This window comes from Artibeus jamaicensis, unplaced genomic scaffold (assembly GCF_021234435.1).
Source record: "Artibeus jamaicensis isolate MK-2021 breed Jamaican fruit bat unplaced genomic scaffold, CSHL_Jam_final contig_332, whole genome shotgun sequence".
NCBI lineage: Eukaryota > Metazoa > Chordata > Mammalia > Chiroptera > Phyllostomidae > Artibeus > Artibeus jamaicensis.
The window spans coordinates 38256625-38281986 of NW_026521788.1; the positions used below are offsets into that span (position 1 = coordinate 38256625).

Genomic DNA, 25362 nt, shown 5'->3' on the forward strand with positions numbered 1-25362 from the left:
GAGTAAGTGTTTGTTATATGAATGAGTGAATGAATAAATCAATAATTACTTGTCTTTAAGCACAAGAGAATTCCAATTTGATGGTTTCTGAGATTCAAAAAAAAGTAGAACGTTTCAAGAAAGGGGGTTTGCTAAACAAGATTCAAGTAGTAGACAGAGAAGGGTTGAAAACTGACCTTTGGATTTGGCTGCTATAGGTCATTGGTGCCCATAGTAGGAGCACCCTAGCAAAATGATTGGAATAAGAGCCATATTTAAGTGGGTTGAAAAATAAATGGGAAGTGAGAACAAAAAATGACATAAAAGTTTTAGTTTTTAAAGGTTTAACGCTAAAGGAAAGAAACCATTGGAGAGAAACCCAAAAATTCAAGAAGGGGGGTTTATTTTCATAGTAACTTTATGCATTTAATTTGAATATGTCTAAATATTCTTGCTCATCTTTTGAACTCAAAGATTTTTGTTGTGCTCTTTGGTGCCCTCTAGTGGACAATCTAATAATGACATGTGAACAGTACAATGTTAATTAGATGTAATATACCAGGTTATTCCATATGCAAGTTATTCTTTCTATGAGGATTAAATGATGATGGCAGGATATGTGGTTATGTCAGTTAATGATGCTTAGTCCTCTTTGATTTATTACGGATCAAATCTTACTATAATTTTGTTTCTTTGGTTTAACTGCTGATTCATTAACAGCTGCTGTCGTTCTCAACTCTTATTCTGCAGTGTTAGATTTAGGTCCACTGTTATAACTGTTGGAGCATTATATTTAGTTTGCTGATTGTGAAAGAAAAGCCTGGATTACCAAACAGAAAGATTTGGTTATTATGAAAATAGTGCACATTCATTATTCATTATAATCAATTTCAGGGGAAAGGTTTATAGGAACAAGTATAAAGGACACATGGACAGAAACAAGGGGTGGGTGAAAACAGGAGGGAGGTGGGGAGGGGCGGGGTTGGGCTGGGATGGGAGTAAAAGGCAAAAAACTGTACTTGAACATCAATTAAATTAAAATTAAATTAAAAAATAAAATATAGAAATTAAAAAAATAATCCTTAATATTCTCAATGTTTTTTATTCTAGGATTTAAAAATATTATATTTAAAACAATATAGGAACACCTCTGTAACTGTGCCTAGTTTAAAAAAAAACATATTCAGTACATTATCTCCATCACAAAGAAGTACAATATTGAATTTGGTGTTTTTTCTCAGGCTCATTTTAAAAGTCAGTATATTGATATCATAAGTTATATATCCTTCAAATTACTTCTTTCACTTAAAGTGAAAACACCTTAAAGTTATATTTGTAAGTTGTATCCATGTTGACATATTGTAGTAGACCACTCTGCCTGATTTTAGGAATTGTATCTGTACCCCTTGTGGCTAAGGGCAAGAGACGACCTTTGGAATGCCAGCCAAAGGAGACAAAGCCTGTCTTTGGTAGCAAACGCTGCCTCAGTTCCTCTCCCTGCCCCCAGAGCTTGGTCGGAAGTCAATGACGGGTAAGACCCCTCACAGCGGGGGGCAACCTAAGCCAGACTCGATCACCTGGGAGGCCTTCATGGAAGGACTCAGGGGGCTGCAACAGAGAGCAATGGACTCTCACTCCCCAGCTTTGTCAAAGCCCGAGTCCCCAAGTTCTCTGGGAGAAGCACTTCCTGGCTCTATTCCCCTTAAGCCTGAATACCTGATGGGGAGAGGTGCAGCTCCTTGCCTGGCTAGAGCGTGCCCTGGGGAAAAATCTGGCACCACAAAGACTTACTGATAAACCTGTGAAATTTGCTCTGCTAAGAATGTTTTCATTCATATGATAAGGGTTCGAGAGGAAATGAGTATGTCTCCCAAACTTTCTGCAAGTCTCTTCCTGACAGATACTGACTCATAGTAAGCCCTCAGACCTCTTTGAAATGTTATATACTGTTTGATCCTTGCCGCCCCGTATTCCTGTGTATTACAACCCAATAAAAGGCTGTGGGGCTTCTTCTGGAGAGAAAGCCCAGAGAAACTAGCTACAGCCCACGCCTCCATCCCCAAACAGATCTCATCTTGTCTCGGCCACATTTATTCACTCATGCATGTCTGTGGCACTGGGGGGACCTCGAGAAAGTAGTTGCCTCCACAACATATAACTCTTGGTCATTTATTTTTGCTTCCATATAATAATCTTTGAATATTCCATGATTTATGGAGTAAATCATGGAGATTTAGGTTCTAAATTTTTTGCTTGAAAAGTCTCTCATGACCATTATTGTACATGTTTTGTTGCATGTACATATGTACAAGAGTTCTCCAGGGCAGAAACTTGGAAGTGGAATGCTGTGGTGTGTGCATCCTTAGCTTTACCAAATTGTTTTTTAAAGTAGTATACCAATGTACTGTTCATAGGAGTGAAGGGTTCCCCAACCTGGAGTATCGTTAGACTGCTTATCTCTCTTCCCAGTCCTGTGGGAGTGAAACAGTGTTTCTTAAAAATAACAACGAACAGAAACATATCTCTCTTTAAAATTTTTCTAAAAAAATGAAATACAACGATTAAAATTTAATTTGCAGCTTTTCAGCAACAAACCCAAAGTTACTTTTCAAGTACATTTTTTCTCTCCCCCCTCTCCCCTCGCCCCACTTTATATTTCCTCAAAATCCCTCCCCCTACCCCTTTCCCTTCCCTCTCCCCTCCGCCACTTCTCATTTCAAACAGAAGACATATTTTAAGACACTTAAAACATATGCAACAGTAGAGTGGTTAGTACAATGAATCTCGGTGTGTTCTGTCACTCTGCCTCGACAGCTATCAACACATGGCCCATCTTACTTCATCTGTACCCTCACTCCCTCTTTCCCTCCCAGTGTTCTAAAGAAACTTGAAACGCCACACTGTTTTATCTGCAAATACTCATTATGCATCGCCAGCACATAACTCTTTCATACATAGGTTCACTAATGTCCCACTAAAAAATAGCAATTTCTTAATCTAATAGAATATCAAAGTTTCATTTTCTTTAATTGTCTTATAATATGTTGGTATTTGTGTATTCAAATCAGGATCTAAATAAGGTCCATTCCTTATAATTGGTTTCAATCTACAGATTCCACTCTCCCGTTTAACTTCTACCTTGAGATGTTAGCAGCCATTAATGATCATTGATTAGAAAATCCACTAATTTATTAGGATTTTGTGCTATTCTATCAGTCCTTTTTTTGGCTTATTAGCAGAATCTCTCTGTGAAGAGAGATTTCCTCTCATCAAATACTTGGTCATCTTGTATACTATAAGTAAAGAAAGAATACATTTTCTTTCATTTCATTCACCAACTTTTAAAACAGTTACTTAGGCAGTATCCTCAAAGGGAATCATTGAGTGAGTTTGTTTTAGTTATCCTGTGAACTCATGGATTTAAACATATTTGATGTGTTCCAATTCATACAGTAATCATTCTCACTGATGTTCAGGTTGTCCAACTTGGACCAGTGGGAGCCTCTTTAAGTTGACTCCTGAGTTCTGTTGACACAATCCTAGTAGTCTTTGATAGTTTTCTTGCTTCCTGGTATGATGGGGTATTTTATGTTCATCTTGTACATTTTCTACCCCAGAACTACAATCAGCCATTTTTCAGAGGAGTGCAGGTTGACATAGCCACCCCTGCTTGTATGTACCAAAATTCCAGTCTCTCAGAAGCTAAGCATGTGGTCATCATAACTTTGTTTTACATCGATAGTTTAGGCACAGTGCACTGTTCTTACCAAGGAAAGGTGCAAACCCTCCTGAAATCTAAGTTCACAGATGCCAGCCAAGGGTGTACTTTATACATAGGCCTTTTTAAGAATAGTAATCTCAGGTTCTGTTAACTCTTTTCTGCGTAGATGCCTATTAGACTTTTGTGGCAAGGAGGAGTAAGTAAAAATTTTGATGAGGAGTCAGGAGTTTAGAGGAGTGCTTGTGGTAGAGACATGCATGTGGTAGTTCTTAGCATATAGAAGGCTTTTAGAGCCCTGAGACTGGTGAAATCACCTGGGGAGTAACTACAGAGAGAGATCCAAGTACTGGGCCCTTGAGCAAGAAATTGAGATGAGGAGTTGGTGAGGTAGAGTGAGAATCCAGAGGATAGAAGGTCCCTAATGCCAAATCAAAAGATTTCCCCCTTCCATGAGGGAAGGGGTGATCAACCTTGTCAATTGCTTACTCAGGCTGAAAATAGAGAGTTGACTAATTGCAACGTGGAGGAGTTATTGGAGGCTTTGAAATATGCTGTTTCAGTGGAGTGGTTTGGATCAAAACTTGACTGGAGTGGGTTTAAGAGGGAATTGGAGCAGAGGGAATATACAAGGAGACAATTTTTCTTTCCAGGAATTTCATTGTAGAGGGGTGTGGAAAAGTGGTGCAATAGGTGAAGGGGTATAGGTAAGGAATAACAGCATGAGAAAAAATAACAATATTTTTCACATTGATGGGAGTGCTTCAGTACAGAGAAAAAAATTAGTGATGTAGAGAAAAGGGGAGAATTTTTGGAGTCTGAGTGGGAAAGAGAGAATAAAATCTTATGTCTCAGTGAAGAAGAGATAGAGGCCTCTATCTCTTCTTCACTGAGCATGAGCTATTCATCCATAGTAATATGAAGGTAAGCAAAATATATGGGTATGATAGAGGTGAGTAGATTTGTTTTTGTGAGCTTGTAGATGAAAATGGTGTCATGGTCGCCTGCTGAACTTCATGACAGAGGAGGAGATGCTGGAAATTTAAGTAGTGAAAAGGTATAAAAGAGTTATCTTGAAGAGTGAATGGATAAAGATAGGATTGCTAGGTAGCACCTTGAGGTTAGTGGTAATGAACTTAAAATGAGACTAGTTTCCAGATGATTGTGAATAATTTTTTCTTGGTTGCTCCAGCCATTGGGCAATAGGTGCAGAGTAGGTGATGATTCAACCAGTGTTTTGAGTTTAGCTGGGAAAATACCTTGGAGAGGAGAGCAATAGAATTAAAATGTATAATAGGCAGCGATTACAATAATGGACCATGGAATCTAAGCTGTTTAAAGGGGGAAGTGAAGAATGAGGCTTTGTTAAAACAAACAAACCAACCAACCCACATTTATTGCACGACTAGTCGTTGAAATTTTTAAGATGAGCTGGATGCTGCAGTACCTGCCCTCTTGGATTTAGGTTTTGTTCCTTCAGGGAATCCATGCCTGAATTTTTAGCATACAATTTTGAGGTGCCTTATGTGACCATTCCCTGTGGTGTTTCATTGTTTAGCCTCAGGACTCTAGTTATTCTTTTTTTTCTGCTTGGCAGGGTAGTTGCCACTGCCACAGGTGGGCTTCTGAAAGCAGTAGGCCTTCGAGCTACAGCGGGGCCTAGCGTGTGCATCTTGTTGAAGTGCTGGCTTAATGATGATGAGCAAAACTGAGGCTTTTAAAATGTGGTACCAGCAGTGTTTTTATTGTAGTTACTGTGCAGTCAAAGAGTTGTTTGAGTTGTACATTTAGAGGGAGTAAGTTGGAAGACAGGAAGTAGTTAGAGAGTTGAAAGCTAAAATGAAATTAGGGAATGGTGTGCAGTCACAGGTAATGCTAGAGTATGTAACTATGGGAATGGATAACTGAGGTTAAGGTGAAGAATAGAATAGTGGAAGACAGGTCATGGAGCCAAAAAGCCAGGATATTGGAAGGATCATCCACATTGATAGTGAAATCACAAGATTTAGATTTGGAAGAGGTGACAATGAACAAATCTTCAAGGAATGATAAGAGTGACTAGGAATTATAGCTGTCATTCTTTTGCTTGTTCCTCCTTTCCTATATACTTCCAAACTTTCCTGCTTCCATATAGACTTTTCATGATTGGAAATCTTATCTTTTATAAGGACCCTGTACTCTAATCAAAAGCCCTTAATCATATCATGGTCTTTCATAACTCTGCCTTTACAGATGATATTTCTTTTGCTTTAATGCTCTTAGCCAGGATGCTTGCCTTCCATAGAAGCATTCTTCCTCAGTGGATTATCATTTTCTGTTTATAATTTAACCTATTACATTATTCTTAAACACTCACTATTTTTCTTTTTTTTAAAAGTTTTTAAAATTTATTTATGTTTAGAGGGGAAGGGAAGGAGAGAGGGAGAAAAATATCAATGTATGGTTGCCTCTTGTGCATCCCCTGCTGGGAACTGGCCTGCAACCCAGGCATGTGCCCTGACTGGGAATCGAACTGCAATCTTCTGGTTCACAGGCCTGTACTCAATCCACTGAGCCAAACCAGCCAGGGCCCTTTTTGTTTTTTTAAAGCCAGGCTGACAGTCCCTTTAGGCCAAGAACATTATCTGTCCTTTTGTCCCTGTAGTACTGTTAAAAGAAGTTTACAGGAAATTCTAAATAGATCTATTTAACATATACTTTTTGAAAATCAGCTATTATCAAGTAAATAATGGTGATTGTTTTTATCTCAGTAAATATGATGCTTATATATCAAGTGCCACAGTTAATGAAGAAGGTTTAAATTATGAGTTTCTCTTATCCATATACTACAAAATGATGATTCTTTATATTTGTATTTTAGAGAAGATTAAAAAATATAAGAGCAATTAATGACTATGCTAACAAATTGGAGTGTTAGCATAGTGTTTCTATGCTATTTAGTGACGTGTTTTTCTTTCTCTTTTTTCCTCTGTCTAAAAAATAAATAAATAACATCTTTTAAAAAGTGGTAAAAGTGGACACCTCTCTTTTGATCCTGATCTTAAGGGAAACACTGGTAGTTTTTGCCCATTGAGTATGATGTTGCCTATGGGTTTGTCATATGTGGCTTTTATTATATTGAGGTGTGTTTCCTCTATTTCTACTTTGCTCAGAGTTTTTGTCATAAAGCGGTGGTGTATTTTATCAAATGTTTTTTCTGCATCTACTGATATGATCATGTCATTTTTAACCTTCATTTTGTTTATGTGGTATATCACATGAAATGATTTGTGGATATTGTACTAACCTTGCATCCCAGGTATAAATTCTACGTGATTGTGGTGTATGATGTTTTTAATGTATTGCTGGATTTGTTTGCTATTATTTTTATTTCTTTATTTTTAATTAATTATGTTATTGCTGTTCAATTACAGTTGTCTGCATTTTCTCCCCACCAGTCCCCTCACTCCAGCCAAACCCAGCTCCCTCCCTTGCTTCTACTGCCCAGCATTGGTTTTGTTCTTGTGTCCTTTATAGTTGTTCCTGAAAACCCTTACCTCCATTATCCCCTCCCACCTACCCTCTGGTTACTGTTAGTTTGTTCTTAATTTCAATGTCTCTGATTATATTTTGCGTGCTTTTTTTGTTGTTGTTGATTAGTTTCCAGTTAAAGGTGAGATCATATGGTATTTTTCCCTCATTGCCTGGCTTATTTCACTTAACATAATGCTCTCTAATTCCATCCATGCTGTTGCAAAGAATAGCAGCTCTTTCTTTTTCTCTGTTGCATAGTATTCCATTGTGTAACTGTACCATAGTTTTTTTATCCATTCATTTACTGATGAGCACTTAGGTTGATTCCAGCACCTGGCTATTATAAATTGTGCTGCTATGAACATTGGGGTGCATAGGTTCTTTTGGATTGGTGTTTCAGGGTTCTTAGGGTATAATCCCAGCAGTGGAATTGCCAGGTCAAAAGACAGTTCCATTTTTAGTTTTCTGAGGAAATTTCGTACCATTTTTCATAGTGGCTACACCAGTCTGTATTCCTACCAACAGTGCGCTAGGGTTCCCTTTTCTCCACAACCTCTCCAACACTTGTTTGTTGATTTGTTTACAATGGCCAGTCTGACAGATGTGAAGTGGTATCTGATTGTGGTTTTAATTTGCATCTCTCTGATGGCTAGCAATACTGAGCATTTTTTCATATGTCTCTAGACCCTCTGTATGTCCTCCTTTGAGAAGTGTCTGTTCAAGTCCTTTTGCCTATTTTCTAATTGGGTTGCTTGTCTTCAAGAGTGGAGTCATGTGTGTTTTTTATATATTTTGGAGATCAAACCCTTGTCTGAGGTATCATTGGCAAATATATTTTCCTATATAGTTGGTTCCCTTTTCATTATAATGCTATTTTCTTTAGCCATGCAGAAGCTTTTAAATTCGATGAGGTCCCATTTATTTATTCTTTCCTTTATGTCCCTTGCTTTAGGGGACAAATCAGTGAAAATATTGCTGCCTGAAATAGCTGAGATTTTCCTGCCTGTTTTCCTCTAAGACTTTTTTGGTGTCACAACTTATATTTAGGTCTTTTATCCCCCTTGAATTTATTTTTGTATATAGTTGTAAGTTGGTGATTGAGTTTAATTTTTTTGTATGTAGCTGTCTAGATCTCCCCATACCATTTGTTGAAGGTGTTTTTTTACTCTGTTTTATGCTTCTTCCCCCTTTGTCAAATATTAATTGACCATAGAGACTTGGGTTTATTTCTGGGCTCTCTGTTCTGTTCCACTGATCTATGTGTCTGTTCTTATGCCAGTACCAGGCTGTTTTGATTGCAGTTGCCTTGTAATACAGTTTATCATCAGGTATGTGATCCCTCCTACTTTGTCCTTCTTGCTCAAAATTGCTGCAGCTATTTGGGGTCGTTTATAGTTCCATATAAATTTCTGGAATGTTTTTTTCTATATCTGTAAAATATGTCATTGGTACTTTAATAGATAGTGCATTGAATCTGTAAATTGCTTTGGGTAGTATGGACATTTTGATGATGTTAATTCTTCCAATTCATGAACATGGTGCATGCCTCCATTTGTTTGTGTCTTCCTTAATTTCTTTCTTCAGGGCTGTGTAGTTTTCTGCATACAGGTCTTTTACATCCTTGCCTACGTTTATTTCTAGGTACTTTATTTTTCTTGTGCTATATCAAATGAGATTTTTTTCCTGATTTCTATTTCTGGTATTTCATTGTTGATGTACAAAAATGCCTTTGATTTCTGAATATTGAATTTGTATCCCACTGTTTTGCCAAATTCACTTATTATGTTGAGTAGTTTTTTGGTGGGGTCTATTTTTTTATTTATTGATTTGAGAGACAGACAGACAGACAGACACACATCAATTTGTCATTCCACTTACTTGTGCATTCATTGGTTGATTCTTGTATTTGCCTTGACTGGGAATTGGACCCGTAATGTTGGCCATTAGCATATTGAGATGACTCTAACCAAGTGAACTACCCTACCAGGGATCTAAATATTTTCTTATAATCCTTTGAATTTCTGTAGTGTCATCAGTTGTTAGTTTTTCTCTTTTGTTTCTGATTTTATTTATTTGGTTCTCTCTCTCTTTTTTTTTTTTTGATGAGCCTGGTTAAAGGTTTGTTAAATGTTTGTCAACCTTGTTTATCTTTTCAAAGTGCCATCTCTTGATTTCATTGATCTTTTACAGTTTTTAAGTGTATGTTATTTATTTCTGGTCTTGTCTTTATTATTTTCCTTCTACTCACTTTGGGCTTTGTTTTAAATTTTTTTCTAGTTCTCTTAGGTATAAGATTAGATTGTTTATTTGAGATTTCATTTGCTTCTTGAGGCAGGCCTCTATTGCTATGAATTTCCCTCTTACGATTGCTTTTGGTGTGTTCCATAGATTTTGGAGTGTTGTGTGTCCATTTTCATTTGTCTCAAGGTAACTATTGATTTTGTCATTGAGTTCATTGTTTACCTATTTATTGTTTCTTTAAAAAATATTTTTAAACATATTTAATTGATTATGGTATTACAGTTGTTCCATTTTTTTCTCCACTTTGTTCTCCTCTGCCCTGTATACCCCCACCGTCATTCCCCCACCTTAATTCATGTCCATGGGTCATACATTTATGTTCTTTGGCTACTCCATTTCCCATACTATTCTTAACCTTCCCCTGTTTATTTTGTACTTACCATTTATGCTTATTCCCTGTACCTTTTCCCCCATGGCCCTCTCCCCTTCCCTGCTGATAACCCTCCATGTGATCTATATTTCTGTGAATCTCTTCTTGTTCTAGTTTTTTGTTTAGTTCATTTTTGGTTTTGTTTTTTTAGGTTCAGTTGTTGAATGTTCTGAGTTTGTTATTTTACTGTTCATATTTTTGATCTTCCTTTTCTCAGATAAGTTCCTTTAACATTTCATATAATAAGGGCTTGGTGATGATGAACTCCTTTAACTTGACCTTATCTGGGAAGCACTTTATCTGCCCTTTCATTGTAAATGATAGTTTTGCTGGATAGAATCATCTTGGATGTAGGTCCTTGCCTTTCATGACTTTGAATATGTCTTTCCAGTCCCTTCTTGCCTGTATAGTTTCTTTTGAGAAATCAGCTGACAGTCTGATGGGAACTCCTTTGTAGGTAACTGTCTCCTTTTCTCTTCCTGCTTTTAAGATTTTCTCCTTATCTTGAATCTTGGGTAATATAATTATGATGTGTCTTGGTGTGTGATTCCTTGAGTCCAACTTCTTTGGGACTCTCTGAGCTTCCTGGATTTCCTGGGAGCCTATTTCCTTCCCCAGATTGGGGGAGTTCTCCTTCATTATGTTTTCAACTTTTTTTTGCTTTTCCTCTTCTTCTTCTGGCACCCCTATGATTCAGACGTTGGAATGTTTAAAGTTGTCTCAAGGGTACCTAAGCCTCTCTTCACTTTTTAAAATTCTTGTTTCTTCATTCTGTTGTGGTTGAATGTTTATTTCTCCCTTCTTCAAATGGTTGATCTGAGTCCTGGTTTCCTTCCCTTCGCTGTTGGTTCCCTGTATATATGCCTTTGTTTCACTTTTCATAGCCTTCACTTCATTTTATGACCATCCTTAACCATTTCTGTGAGTATCCTGATGACCAGTGTTTTGAACTCTGCATCTGATAGGTTGGCTATATCTCTTTTCTTAGTTCTATTTTTTCTGGAGCTTTGATCTATTCTTTTATTTGGGCCATATTTTTTGTCTCGGTGTGCCTGTTTTGTAGTAAGGGGTAGAGCCTTAGTTATTTGCCAGGGTGTGGCTACCCAGGTCTTTCCGTTGTTGTGCTGTGTAAAAGGGGTTCGAGAGGGAAGAATGCCACTTACTTGGCTCTCCACCAACTTTCAGTCACTTCCACTACCCACAAGCAAAGTGAGCCCTTGTGGTACTGATTCCCGGGTGGCTGGGTTTGTGTTCATTCTAGGACCCTATGGGTCTCTCCAACAAATTCACCTGTGAGGCTGGGAGTTTCTCATGCTGCCTCAACTCCCACAGGTTTTTTTCAGCCAGAGATTTAGAGGCTTTATTTCTCTGTGCTTTAACCCTGGGTTGTGCAGTCTGTTACACTCCCCAGTTGTTCCTCCTGGTTTATCTGCACCTAAATGTGGGACTGCTGCCTTGCCTGCCCAGGTCCTCCAGCTGCTGCTTTGCAGTGAGTCTTCTCCACTACTGCTGCCCATCCAGGCTCCACCTATTGGTCTAGATTAAGGTTTCTTTTTTGTTTTTTTAAACTCTAACTCCCCAAATGTTTAGCTTTTTTTTTTTAAAGATTTTATTTATCTTCAGAGGGGAAGAGAAAGAGAGGGAGAGAAATGTCAATGTATGGTTGCCTCTTATGCGTCCCCTGCCGGGAACTGGCCTGCAACCCAGGCATGTGCCCTGACTGGGAATTGAACCTCGATACTCTGGTTCGCAGGCCTGCGCTCAATCCACTGAGCTACACCAGCCAGGGCGAATGTTTCTTTTTTTTAACTCTTTAGTGTCAGGCTTCCATGCAGTTTGATTTTCTGGCAGTTCTTGTTTTTTGTTTTTGAATTTGTTGTTGTCCTTCTTTTGGTTGTGTGAGGAGGCAAAGTATTTCTACCTATGCCTCCATCTTGGCTGGAAGTCCCATTCATTGTTTAGTGACGTGTTATTTAACCTCCATGTATTTGTGTTTTTTCCCTGGGCTTGATTTCTAGTTTTATATAATTGTGGTTGAAGAAGATGCTTTATATTATTTCAGTCTTTTAAAATTTATTGAGACTATTCTTTGTGTTCTAACATGTAGTCTATCCTAGAAAATGTTTCATATGTACATGAAAAGAATATATATTAAACTGCCCTGAAAATATCAATGAAATTCATCTGGTCTGATGTTTCGTTTAAGGTTACTATTTTCGTGTGTATGGAAGATATCTATTCATGTCAATGGAATAATAAAGTGCTCTACTATGACTGTTACTGTCAAGCTCTCCCTTTATGTCCACTATTTGCTTTATATATTTAGGTACTCCACTGTTGGGTACATAAATATATAAAAGGATTATATTTCCCTGTTGGATAGATCCCTTTATCATTATGTAATGTCTTTAAATCTCTTATTATAGCCTTTGTTTTAAAGTCTGTTTTGTCTGATAAAGAATTGCTACCCCAGCTTTTTCTTTTTTCCATTTGGATGTGATACCTTTTTTCATCTTTTTACTTTCATTCTGTGTATATATTATTCATTCTGAGGTGGATCTCTTGTAAACAGCATATATATGGGTGTGTTGTCTTATTCATGCAGCTCCCCCGTGTCTTTTGATTGAAGCATTTAATCTATTTATATTTAAAATGATTATTGATAGGTATGTATTTATTGCCATTTTATTCTTTATAATTATGATTCTTTTGTTTCTTCTTCTTCTTAAAAGAAGACCCTTTAATATTTTTTGTAAATAATACTGGCTTAGTAGTAGTGAAATCTTTTAGCCTTTTCTTGTCTGAAAAGCTCTCTATTTCACCTTCAATTTTAAATGATAGTCTTACTGGGTAGAGAAGTCTTTGGCTGTAGGTCCTTTCTTTTTATCACTTTGAATATTTCATGCCAATCTCTTCTGGCCTCTAACATTACTGTTGAGAAATCAGCTGACAATCTTCTGGGAGCTCCTGATTCTCTCTTTGTTTTTAATCTTTTGCATTTTAATTATGTTGTTTCTTGGCATGGACCTCATTTGGGTTCATCTTGTTTGGAATCTCTGCATGTCTTGGGACTGTGTGCCCTTTTTTTTCAACTGGTTAGGAAAATTTTAGCCATTATTTCTTCAAATAGGTTTTTGATTCCTTCCTGTCTCTTTTCTACTTCTGGTACCCCTATGACACAGACGTTGTTATGCTTTGTATTGTCCCAGAGGTCCCTTAGACTATTTTCGTTTAAAATATTTTTTTCTTTTTTCTTTTTGCTCTGATTGGGTGTTTTCTGTTACCTTGTCTTCCAAATATCTGATTCAGTTTTCTGCTACATGTAGCAGGCTGTCGATTTTTTCTACTGTATTCTTTTTTTTTTTAAGATTTTATTTATTTATATTTAGAGGAAGGGGAAAGGAGGGACAGAGGGAAGAGAAACATCAATGCGTGGTTTCCTCTTCTGTTCTCCTACTGGGGATCTGGCCTGCAGCTCAGGCATGTGCCCTGACTGGAAATCGAACTGGTGACCCTTTAGTTTGCAGGCTGGCACTCAATCCCCTGAGCCACACCAGCCAGGGCATCTAGTGTATTCTTCATTTTAGATATTCTATTTTTTATTTCTGACTTTTTATATGTATTTTCTATTTTTTTATGTTTGCTATTTCTTTGTTGACGTTCTCACTAAGTTCCTTGAACATCCTTATAACTATTGTTTTGAATTCTGTATCTGGTATTAGATTGCTCGCCTCCATTAACTAAATAATAATTTAGTTATATTCTGTGTATTTCTTCTGTTCTTCCGTTTTGGACATGATTTCTTTGTCTCCCCATTTTGGCTGCCTCTGTATTTCTTACTATGTATTAGGTAGATCTGCTATTCTTGGTATGGTGGCCTTATGTAGTAGGTGTCTCGTGTGGCACAATGGCAAAGTCTCCCTGATCACCTGAGCTAGGTGCTCCAGGAATGTCCCTTATCTGGGTTATATGGGCCCTGTTGTTGTAATTGAGTCTTTTTCTTAAAAAGCAGGGTTTACAATTTTATTTTCACATTTCACAATGCAAATGAATTTTTTTGTCCTACTACTCCCCTCCAAAACTATTCTCTCTTTCATAGGAAGAGGGAGTGAGTCTTCCTTGTTGCGCTGTTAGAAAACACCCAGAGTCACAGCACCATACTCTCCTGGTGAACTAGAGCAAGCAATACAAAAGTGACAGAAAGAGGCTCCCCTCTCTCCTTATCTGTCTGGTCGAGTCATTCCTGGCCAAGTGGGCACCATCATGGGAGGGGCAGGAGGTCTCATCACTGGGGGCCCAGGCATCATGGGCATGTGCCCTCCCATAGGTGGCCTCATTCCAGGAGCAGGTCCCACTGGCATCATCCCAAGAGGAGGAAGACCCTTCATGGGAGGGCCCCCCATATGGGGTGCTGGCATCATGCCAGGGCGAGGGGGCCCGGGAAGACTGGGGGGAGGAAGAATCATTGCCCCTGCAGGAGGAGGAGCAGAGAACGGAGTGGGAGGTATCTTTCCTTGCTGAAATGCCGCAGTTGTTTTGTCAGTCAGGTTCTGAGCCTGCTCCTCCATCCATTACTGATAGTAGTCTTTCACATTCTCTTTGTGTTTCCTGCCACTGCAGTGTGTCTTTCTCACAGACAGAGAGTCATGGGTGAGGTATGTGTTGTAGTAGTCACAATAAAACTTGGGCATGTTGTTCTGCAGGTCGTTGGCCACTCGGTTCCACACCACTGGAAATGACCGTAATTGTCTTAATAGCTGTTGGCTCATTTGTAAGTGTGTTTGCTTCTCTTGCTGGATTGACTCTGAGTACAGTGTGTGAGCTGCTGTGTGTGAGTTGACTCCAAAAGCTGAATTCACCCCAACAGGGACTGGTGTCTGGCGAGACCTTCCTTTGTGTGTGTCACTTGTGCAGCTAATGAGGTCATGTTCTGATGTGTTCTGAATCACTGGCTGTGTTGATTTTGGGGCAACTTGAGAGGGGAATCCACTGCTGGTCCAAGTCAGCTGCTGCCTGTGACCAGCCTGAACTATATGTTTGGAGCTACAAAGTGATCCAAATTTTGTGGCTGCTTCTGCTGAGCATCAGTGTATGTAGGAGAAGCCTAGCTGTACCCCAAGGCCAGTTTCCACCAGCACTGAGCCTGGGGGAAGGTTAGCAAAAGGCCTGAGGCTCCCAGACATCTGCTCTCATCTGTTAGCTGCCTGTTAGGCATAGTAACTGAAAGCTTCTAGCAGTATGTGTGTTGTGTGAGTGAGTCACTAGGTAGAGGTGAGTGGTGTTCACCAGACTGATGCAGCTTCAAACGTGGTGCCAGTACTGGGTTTGAGGCCACTCAGCCACAGTCTCAGGGTACACCAAGGTCAGCTGCCACCTGCTAGTGCCTGTTGACCTTTGTGGTGGGGCAGAATCTCGGTGATTCATTTGGGCAGTGATTTTCAACAAGTGTGCCATGACACACTGGTGTACCACAAGAAATTTTAAGGGACTTGGGGCATGGCCGAGAAGATATCGCCCTCCCAGATGGAGGCTTGGTGCAGGCCCATGAGATGATGTTATCAGCAGTGAGGCCTGGGCAGGGGCCTGTGTGGGAAGCCTTTGTGTAGCTGGGACTATGGAAGGCAGGATGGCTGCTTTGACTGCAGTGGTGGGGAACAAGGAGTGCTGCAAGATGGTGCTGCTGCAGGTGTTCACCAAGGATGCCTATGCCAAGAGTTATGTCCTGACCACGTTTGAGGACTATACTGTGAGCTTTGACATAGACCAGCACCACATTGAGCTTAACATGTGGGACACTTTAGGTCTTTCTTACTATGATAATGTTGGCTTCTGGCCTACCTTGATACAGCAACTGTGCTCATCTGCTTCAACATTAGCCCACCAGAAACACTAGACAGTGTCCTTAAGTAGCAAGGGGAGACTCAGGAGTTTTGCCCCAGTGGCAGAGTTGTGCTGGTTGGCTGTAAATTGGACATGCTGACTGAACTGGCTACACTGAGGAAGCTGTCTAAGTAGCAGCTTATCTCTTTTACAAATGAGCAGAGCACTATGCTGGCCAAGCAGGTGGGGACCATGTCCTATATAGAGTGCTCCTCCACATCCTCTGAGTGGTCCTCTGATCACAGGGTCAGGGATGTCTTTCATGTGGCCACAGTGACATCTCTTGGCCATGGCCACAGATACTTGTCCTGTGCTGACTCAAACAGGGACTACAATGATTTACTCAGCTGGCAGGATGGCCAGATGGGGAGAATGGGAGTGAAGGTGAAATACACAAAGATTGAGCCAAGAGTTGCAACCTCAGATGAGAAGTTGGGGAGGGGCAGAGTGTCAGAAGGGGTTGTGAAGGGTAGTTGTTCCCTTGCCTGTACCCTGCTGTCCTGACTTCCTGACTCTGGCTGGGATTTCAGGATAGGCTGAGTGAGTAGTTCTCCCAGGCAAGGGACCTGGAGGCACAGGATCTCACCATTCCGTACGTACATCTTCATCCCCTTCCTCTCCACAGGAAGTTGAGGGAACTAGCAGGACAGACATCTGGGCCAGGAGCTGGGATAGGGCAGGAAGGTTGGGGAAGGTGGCATCAGTCAGTGACTTTGGTTGAGTCTCCCTCACCTAGTCCCTATATTCTGGTCGTGGCTTCCTTCCCTAATGAAAGTGACCACTGCATATCTTTTCCTTTTCCTCTCTTCTCACTTCTACAGCCATTCTCACTCATCCTAACCTCCAAGAAACATGTACTAAATTAAAAAGCAAGTTGAGAAGCCCCTCCCCCCATATATCCACCAATCCTAGCTCCTCCCTCTCTTCCCTCAACAGTCTCCAAAATAAAGCCCATGAAAAAAAATTATTTTAAATGCAATACCTGACTATTCAGTCAAGGTCACTGACCTCTTTTCTCTTAGATTGTCAAATAAAAATATTACAACAGCCAACACGACTATAGCCATCTGGTGTGAAGAAATCAAAATTATACCTTTTTTTGTCCGATCAACAAAAATTATAAAATATTTTTTGGTGTGCCACAGAATTATAGTATTGGTTTATGTGTACCATAAGATGAAAAAATGTTGAGAATTGCTGCATTAAGGTGAGACCAGCAGTGTTCATCAGGCCCAAATAGCCTAAGATTTGGTCATGTGAGTAGAGGGTTCTGCTCAGGAATGGTGGCAGTAGTCTGTCATGCAAGGGGAAGATGGCTCTGCCCAAGAGCCCCATACTAAGTTTTTCCCAGAGTCTATTCATACCTCCAGGAGAGTATTCTGCTGGGTGGAGGGAGGTGACACGCTATGTTGGCCACAGTCCACTGAATATTTCAGACTTTGCAGGGTGGGTCAGAAGGAGTTGGGAGAGTAGGTTGGAACTTGGGGTTCTTTCCTGGTGGGGCTAGTGGATCTCTCTCTGTGGAGTGGGGCCATCTGATGCAACTGCTCTGGCTTGCGTGTGTGCGTGGGCGGTCACCACTTGAGGCACCTCCTGCTGAGGCACACTGTAGGAGGAGGAAAAACAGCCTTTGCGACAAAGCAACACAAGTTTAGTTCTGATCTTCACAGAGTTTGTCTTCAAGATTCCCCCCCAAGAAAGTCTACACCCCAGGCCCAGGCAGCAGATCCCTCTGCAGGGTGTGAGCTTGGATGGATGGGACACAGGGGGCCTGGAGGGTGGGGTCTTTGCAGTTACCCCAGGTTGACACAGTATGCTTGACCCAGGAAAAATGGTGTCTGTGGGCGGTGTGTGAGAGACACTCAGCACAGGGACCCTGGTAAATGTCCCTTCAGCTCTCTTCCTGGAGCCACACAACCCAATCAGTTTTCACAGACCTCCAGTCTACTTTGAGCTGCCCTCCCTTTCCCAGAACCAAGGGTGAGTGGCTATGAGTGAGATTTTGTGTGCTGGCCCTTTAAGGAGACAACTGGGTTTCTAGCAGACTACTGACTCTTCCTGGGGGACAGAATCTCTGTTGATTTTCACAGCCAGATGTTATGTGGATACCTCTTCTAGTTCTGTTGCTTCCAGCTGGGGATTTCTGAGTGGGGTTGAGACCTCACATGCCTCAGGGGAGACCTCTGCAACTCAGATAGCACTGTGGATTCTTAGTTGGCCCATCGTAGTGGGGCCAGCCCTTTTTGCCCTTCCTCCCAGTCTCAATGTGGCTTCTTCTATAAATCTTTGATTATAAGACTTTTGTTCATCTAGTCTTCAGATGGTTATTGAGATTGTTCTGTTGGATTGTTCTATATTTTAGTTGTAATTCCAGTTTACACTTGGGAGGAGGTAATTGTAATTTACATCTACTCCACCACCATCTTCTTCCTCTCTAATTTTTCATTACATAGAGTCTTTACATGAGCATTTTTCTGGATATTTTGGTTTATCTTTATGATTTCATATATATATATATGTATTTTATGATTAAATGGAGTACCAATATAACAACTCTTTTAATGATGTTTTTGATTAATAGTTTATATTACATTTGCTTTTGGTATATATATTTTTAAAGATTTTATTTATTTATCTTTAGAGTGGAAGGGAAGGAGAGAGGGAGAGAAACATCAATGTATGGTTGCCTCTCATGTGTCCCCTGTTGGGAACTGGCCTGCAACCCAGGCATGTACTCTGACGGGGAATCAAACCGTGGTTGTTTGCTTCACAGGCCCGTGCTCAATCCACTGAGCCACACCAGCCAGGGCTGTTTTTGATATATTTTAAAGTTAATATCAAGTTATAAATACAGGTAAAGTACTCATTTTAGATTTTTCATTTTTTTTCAGAAACCATGAGTAGAGGATCTGAAGTCCACATTTTTTGGGGTGCTCCAATTGGCCCGTTGAAAATGACAGTATCACAGGAACCAACTTCTTTAATGTCCAGTGCTAATCCCTGGGAAAAAATTCAGCTTTTATACAATCAACGTTCGTTACATGTGAAGGATGAAAAATGCAAGAATGGAAATCTTGAGGATTATCAAGTCCTAGGAATTACTGGCCCTCCAGATCTTTGTAATGAACATTTCTCAGCAAACTCTATGAATAGATCTGTTCACGTGAAAGATGACTTTATATATTGTGTTTGTGAAACAGAGACTCTAAAATTCCAGAAGAGTCATTTCTTATGGATGAGTGATAAAACTAACTCTGATGTCCAACTATGTGCTTGTAGAGGTAGAGTGCAGCATTTAACTGAAGAAAAAAAGTATCAAAATCAAAAGCTTTTCAGTGAAAATAAGAAAATCACCGTTGAACAGCATAAAGATCAATTAACTATGAGTGCAAATTGTAGTGCAACCACATATTTTACAATATGTGATCAAAATGTCCAAAAAAGTTTCTTTCAGTTAGACCATAAGTGTGCAGCTATATTGGATTTGGTCTGTAGTACCGAACAGATTAACATAGGGTCAGGAGCTATTGACACAACATGTATACCAACAGAACATCAAGAAATACGAAATGAATGGCTGGAAAAGAATTCCTCTAACACGGTAGATAAGCCAAGGTCTGAAGGAGCAGTTAGGAAGGCCTCAGACCTGAAAGTATCTACTGATACTGAATTTCTTAGTATAATGACCTCCAGCCAACTAGCTTTTTTAGCTCAAAGGAAGTATAAGGAGGTTAATTCTATAAATAAAGGGATGTTAAACATGGAGATTGGATCAGGAGCAAGTCTTGGGGAAATAAAAATAACCGAAGATAAGTTGATTCAGCCTGATGATGCTTTTGTAGAAAGATATGAAAGTAGACAAAACCAAGCATATTCCCTTAAAGTTTTTAGTCCTGTTTTTCCTGAAAGAAGGAGTAGTCACATTCACATAAACTCTGATAAAGGCTTTGAAGGAAATACGAGATCTCAAGAACTTTTCAGTTTTGAAGATAAACTGCCATCAAATGAGATATGTATTGAGTCATGTAGCTCAGGAATACTGTGCTCCCAAATAAATGCTTTCCACAAAACTTCTGTTAAAAGAAATTGGATCTCTGAAGATAAACTGGGCCATCTGAAAGTCCTCCAAGCTTCTAAAAAAATTAAATTGGTTTCTAATGCAGGAGATCCTACTACAAGATACCAGAGGAGTGTGTCTGAATTTAAGGGTATTAAAAAAACATCATTAATAAAAAATTGTAATTCTAAAAGTCAGAAGTATAATTGTTTAGTCATGGTATTATCTCCATGTCATGTGAAAGAAATAAATATAAAATCTGGAACAAATTCTGGCTCTAAAGTGCCTTTAGCAACAATTGTGATAATTGACCAATCAGAAATTAAAAAGAAAGTTTTTCTGTGGAGGACTGCAGCATTTTGGGCACTTACATTGTTTCTTGGAGATATAATTTTACTTACAGGTAAGGTCGTCGCGGTATAGTGGTAATTTAGTTTATAAAACTGTAAGTTTTTTCCCCTCCTACTTGAGGACTCTTTCTTTACCATTTGCCTCTCTAAGCTCCACCATGACTGACCCCTTTATAACACCCGTATTGGCCTCCTCACACTTCGTTGCCATTTCTGGGCCTGCGTTCCAGCCTTCTTAGTTCTGTCCCTCATTTCCACTCACCTTCTCCCTCAGAAGCTTTCCCTGGTTGCTCCTCCTACTCATTTAGTATATTAGTATTTAGGTCAGATCATCAGGCTCTTTCTTTGTTTTCTTACGGTTTTGTGTATGTATGTCTTATTTTTAGCCCTTTTCTTGAACTATATTAACAGTTTTATGATGAAAGGACAATGTTTCTGCTACTTTACTTAATCCCTAGTAATGCTGTGCATATTACATTCTTATTGGGGGAACACATATAGAATATCTATTGCATTTTTAAATTATTGAAATTATATTAATCACACTTGGAATTATGGAAAGGGTAACTTCTCATATATCATACCAACCTCATATAACCACCATTAGAGTTTTGAAGTGTTACCAGTTATCTTACCTATACTTCTTAAAATTTGTGTACATACATATATAAAAGCTGATATTTATTGGGAATTTACTGTGTGTCAAACCCTGTTTTAGACTTTACATGAATATCAACTCTTTACAACTATGTGAGGAAGGTACTGGTTATTATTCACATTTTTTAGTTTGAGGAAACTGAGACCCAGAAAAGCAATTTGTCCAATGTTGTACATCTAGGAAGTGAGAAAGTCAGGATTTCACCTAGACTGCAGAATCCATACCCTTACTATATAGTTGTAATCCTAAAGACCATATAGTTCTTTATCCTGCCTTTTCGCCTGACATAAGGAATTTAATATTTTGTTACATTTCATTTTTTAAATTTCTTTTCTTTTAGAGAAACATTGATTTGTTCTTCCCCTTATTGATGCATTTATTGGTTGATTCTTGTATGTGCCTTGACCAGGGATAGAACCCATACCCTTGGTATATTGGTATGAAGCTCTAACCATCTGAGCTACTTGGCCAGGGCATTGTTGCAGTTCTTTATTGACTTAAAATCAGTATACAGTATGGTACAGCAGAGATACCAGTGATTTTAAGGATGAATCTCAGACTGGAAGGAAATTGATTAGGCTTAATAACACCTCTAAAGAAAGAATGTAATAGAAAAGAGGTATAGGGTCAACCTTAGAAGCTTAGAAAAAGAAATCATCAAGACAACCATTAGTAGGTTCTACAAATGTTTTGCTGGGGGAATGAGAACTTTAGTTAATATACCTTGGTAGTTGTGTAAGATTGTAAAGTGCTGTCTCTAATAAAGAGACGCTGTCAATATCATCTTACTTACTGGCAAGTCAATTCATCTAACTCCTTTTGCTCTGATTCAGTGCTCACTGAGCAGCCCTTTGCTCAGTATTTGCCTTCCCAGGTGTAAAACTGCCTACAAGGTGTATGATGTAAAACAGTAGCAGTAGCAGGACTGTGGGCAGATTCAAGAAGCAGAGGGTTGTGGGCAGAGTCAAAAGTAGAGAGTTGGAATAGGCCTCTTTGGGTTCATCCTAAGTGAAATAAGCCAGTTGGTGAAAGATAAATACCATACGATCTCACCTGTAAGTGGAACCTAATCAACAAAACAAACGAACAAGCAAGCAAAATATAACCAGAGACATTGAAATAAAGAACAAACTGACAGTAACAGAAGGGAGGGGGAAGAGGGATAATAGGGGAAGGATCATCAAGGAACATATAGAAAGGACATATGGACAAAGCCAAAGGGGATAGGTTTGAGGGTGGGGGGAAAATAGAGACAACTGTACTTGAACAATAAAAAAAAAAATTGTAAATAATTTTTTTAAAAAGTAGAGGGCTGGTAACAAAGGTAGGGAGAGGTAGAAGTTCAGGATGATCTCATCTTTTATTTTACCTGGCTAGGGTTTAGTTTGAGTTTGGAGAGCCAATAGAATACACAGTCAAGGATGTCCATTGATGGTCCTGAGACCAGGTCTCCTGCTGCCTTGTTTACCCACCCTCCCCCTGCCCCACCCTACAAAAAGAATGTTCATTAGGCAGTTGTAGATAAACGGGTAAAAGGGTTTGAAACTGAGAAAGTCTGGAATTAAATAATTTAACATACTTGAACTTTGGTTGCTTGGTATGTGGGAGGCATGCATATTTGTTATGATTGGTAAGTTGACCACAGTATGAAGGAACTTATGGCATGATCAGAACTTTTTCCCCTTTTCTAGATGTTATTGTTCATGAAGGCCATTGGATTGGTGAGACAGTACTACAATCAACATTTACCAGTCAGTTATTAAATCTTGGGAGTTATTCATCTGTCCAGCCTGAAGAATGTAAGGCACACTTTACATATAATAATATCTTATTATTTAAAGCATATACACACATTTTTAAAAAGTAGAGTTAAAATGGTAATTTTATAAAATGTTTTCTAAGTTGCTGGAAAGTATTCCTTTATTTTGTTTAGTAAGAATGAAATAGAATTTATAAAAACAAACTTGTACATTGTAAATCATATATATTTAAGGAAATATTGGGGTTTATGTTTCATTTTCTCAGAGAGTCAGTATAGTGGTGGTTCTTAACCTTTTAGGGAGTCATAGACCTCTTTGAGATGCTAAGGGCCATTTCTCTAGAAAAAATGGACTTAAGTAGATAGAAACAAAATGTTGCACGGACCTATAAAGTTCACTAGAATTTCTAAGCCTCTGATTAAGAAACCTTTAGGTAATGAAAAAAGCATGGGTTATAGTCACATAGGTAGAAGTTTGAATCCTTGTTCTTCCATCTGCCATTGCTAGGAAAAATGACTTTCTTTTCTGACATCCATTTTTGCATCTTTAAAATAAGCTGTTGACTGAAGAAACCAGCAGCTGTCTTTTTCTCCAAGAAATTAAAAAAGAAAAATAAAAAATAAAGTAAGGTAGACAGTATAAACTGGTAGTTATAGCCTCTGGAATCAGACAGACCAAATTTGAATCCTGGTCCTAGAACTTCTAAAGTCTGTGTTTTTAGGCAAGTTACTTGACCTCATTATACCCCTTTATCCTCATTGGTGAATGAAATAAAAATACATACATAACTTACAGGGTTGTTTGTGAAGATTAAATGAAAGAATGAATATAAGATGTTGAACCTGCATATAATATAATAACAATATAGTAATATTAGTAGGAAAAGTAATAAGCAAAATACATTTTATAAAATACTAGAATAGTGTCAGGAAAATAGCTTATCAGTATGTATAAGATTATACAAGAGATTAATTATAAAACAAGAAGATAAAGTATGGAATTCCAACCACTGAACAATAAGAATTATCAAAGAAAGGCAGAATAAACAGAATAGAATGATAACAAATAGAACAACAACAACGGTGTTTGGAAAGGGCAGTGTTCCCCTGTATCCTACAGATCTTAGCAGAAAATCAGCACTGACATATTCTCATAAAATAACTAAAATTGAGTTCTTCATCTATACAGTATTTTTGTATTAACTGTTGGCATTGAGGCACTGTGTACTGGGGATACAATTGTGAACAACAGATACCTGGTATCTGCCTTTGTGGAGCTCAAGTGCCTGTGTGTGGAAAACAGACATGTATATAAAATATTTGCAGGTGATAATGAATGCTATTAAGGTAAGTAACTAAGGGCTAAGATAATAGAATACTATGGTTGTGGTTGTGAAAGGCTGGTCATGGGGTGGATTCAAAGTTACAAATTTATGATAGTTTAAATTGAGAGATAATAGGGGACTAGTGTAGATCATGAGAAATGGATGAATTTTAGATGTAGCTGTGAACAGAGTTAACTGGAATTTCTGATGCTGTGGATTTGGAGAGGAAGGAAGAGTAACAATCTACTACTACTGGGTTTCTGGTTTTAGTAACTAGGTAGCCTTTATTAGGAAAAACTGAGAGGTAATGGGTTCATGGGGGAAAATAAGGGTTCTGTCTTAGGCATGTTAAGTTTTAGATATCTCTGAGGCAACCAGTGAAGATGTCATGTATGGATTGGAAACAAAGTCCAAAACTCAGAGGAAAAGTTTGAAATGAAGACATAAATTTTAGAATTATGAGCTCTGTTATTGGAATGGATTTTTTTTTTTACTACGAGAGTACTTATTAAAACTGGGGACAGTGAAACAAAGGAAGAGCTTAGGGTAGAAGAAGCAACAGAGAGAGCCTAGGTGGTGCTCTGCTAGAAATGTTCGTTAGAGGAAAGAAGTCAGCCATGCTGGACTGTGTGGACTCACTGAGAAGTAAAAGCTACAGTGACAGAAGTGAGCCAAGGCAGGGCTGCTGTTAGCTCCCTGAAAAGTTAGGGAAAAGCGGGATTTGGAGATAGGTTCAAAGGGGGTAATCCCAGGATGACTCGCCACTGCCTGTTGCTCTCATGGTTGCAAGTGTCGTGGGGACCCTTAAATTTAGGAGAGAAAAATAAAGATGCATGCCTGAGAGGGAAGAAAATCATAGGTGTGTTTCAGAGAGAGCACACATTAATGGGATTTATAATGTGAAGTATATACTTATTTGGTCTTTGTCCCCATTTCCAGCACAGAGCTTCTAAAAGTCTTGGAATTTTTTAGGTGATTAGAGTGGTAAAGGTGTATTGATATTCATAATGAATCCCAATCAACCATACCTGAGTTAATATTAATGAAGTGACATTTAGAAACCACTTAAGGATGGGGGCTGGTTGGCAGGCAAACCAACGATGTGATTACAAGGTTGGAAATTTCAGTACCCCTCTTTGCAGGAGAGAAGGGCTAGAGATTGAATTAATTTCCAGTTACTCAATCATGCCTGTGTAATGAAAACCCAAATGAGCAGAGTTTGGAGAGCTTCCAGGTTGTTGAATATGTGGAGATTCAGGAGGGTGTAGTGACCAGGGAGGGTATGGAAGCCCTGTGCCCCTTCTCATGTATCTTGCCCTAGGTATCTTTTCCATCTAAGTGTTTATACACACACACACACACACACACATACATACATACATACATACATACACTTTATACTATCTTTTATAATAAACTGGTAAGTGTAAGAAGATGTTTCTCTGAGTTTTG

At 39.0% G+C, this 25362-nt stretch overlaps 1 protein-coding gene and 2 pseudogenes across 4 annotated transcripts in view; 2 read left to right on the forward strand and 1 right to left on the reverse strand.

The window, feature by feature from the left end:
* Positions 1–25362, forward strand: part of SHLD2 (shieldin complex subunit 2) — a 167943-nt gene that overhangs the window by 71750 nt on the left and 70831 nt on the right. For all 4 annotated transcript variants that reach the window (XM_053663945.1, XM_053663944.1, XM_053663942.1 and 1 more), the window contains exons 2-3: positions 18653–20221; positions 22518–22625. In XM_053663945.1, coding sequence (XP_053519920.1) covers positions 18658–20221; positions 22518–22625 — 1672 coding nt within the window. In that variant the 5' untranslated portion in view covers positions 18653–18657. The remainder of the gene's footprint in view (positions 1–18652; positions 20222–22517; positions 22626–25362) is intronic.
* On the reverse strand, positions 14099–14598 carry LOC119064182 (U1 small nuclear ribonucleoprotein C-like; annotated as a pseudogene).
* LOC119064180 (rho-related GTP-binding protein RhoN-like) lies at positions 15508–16189 on the forward strand (annotated as a pseudogene).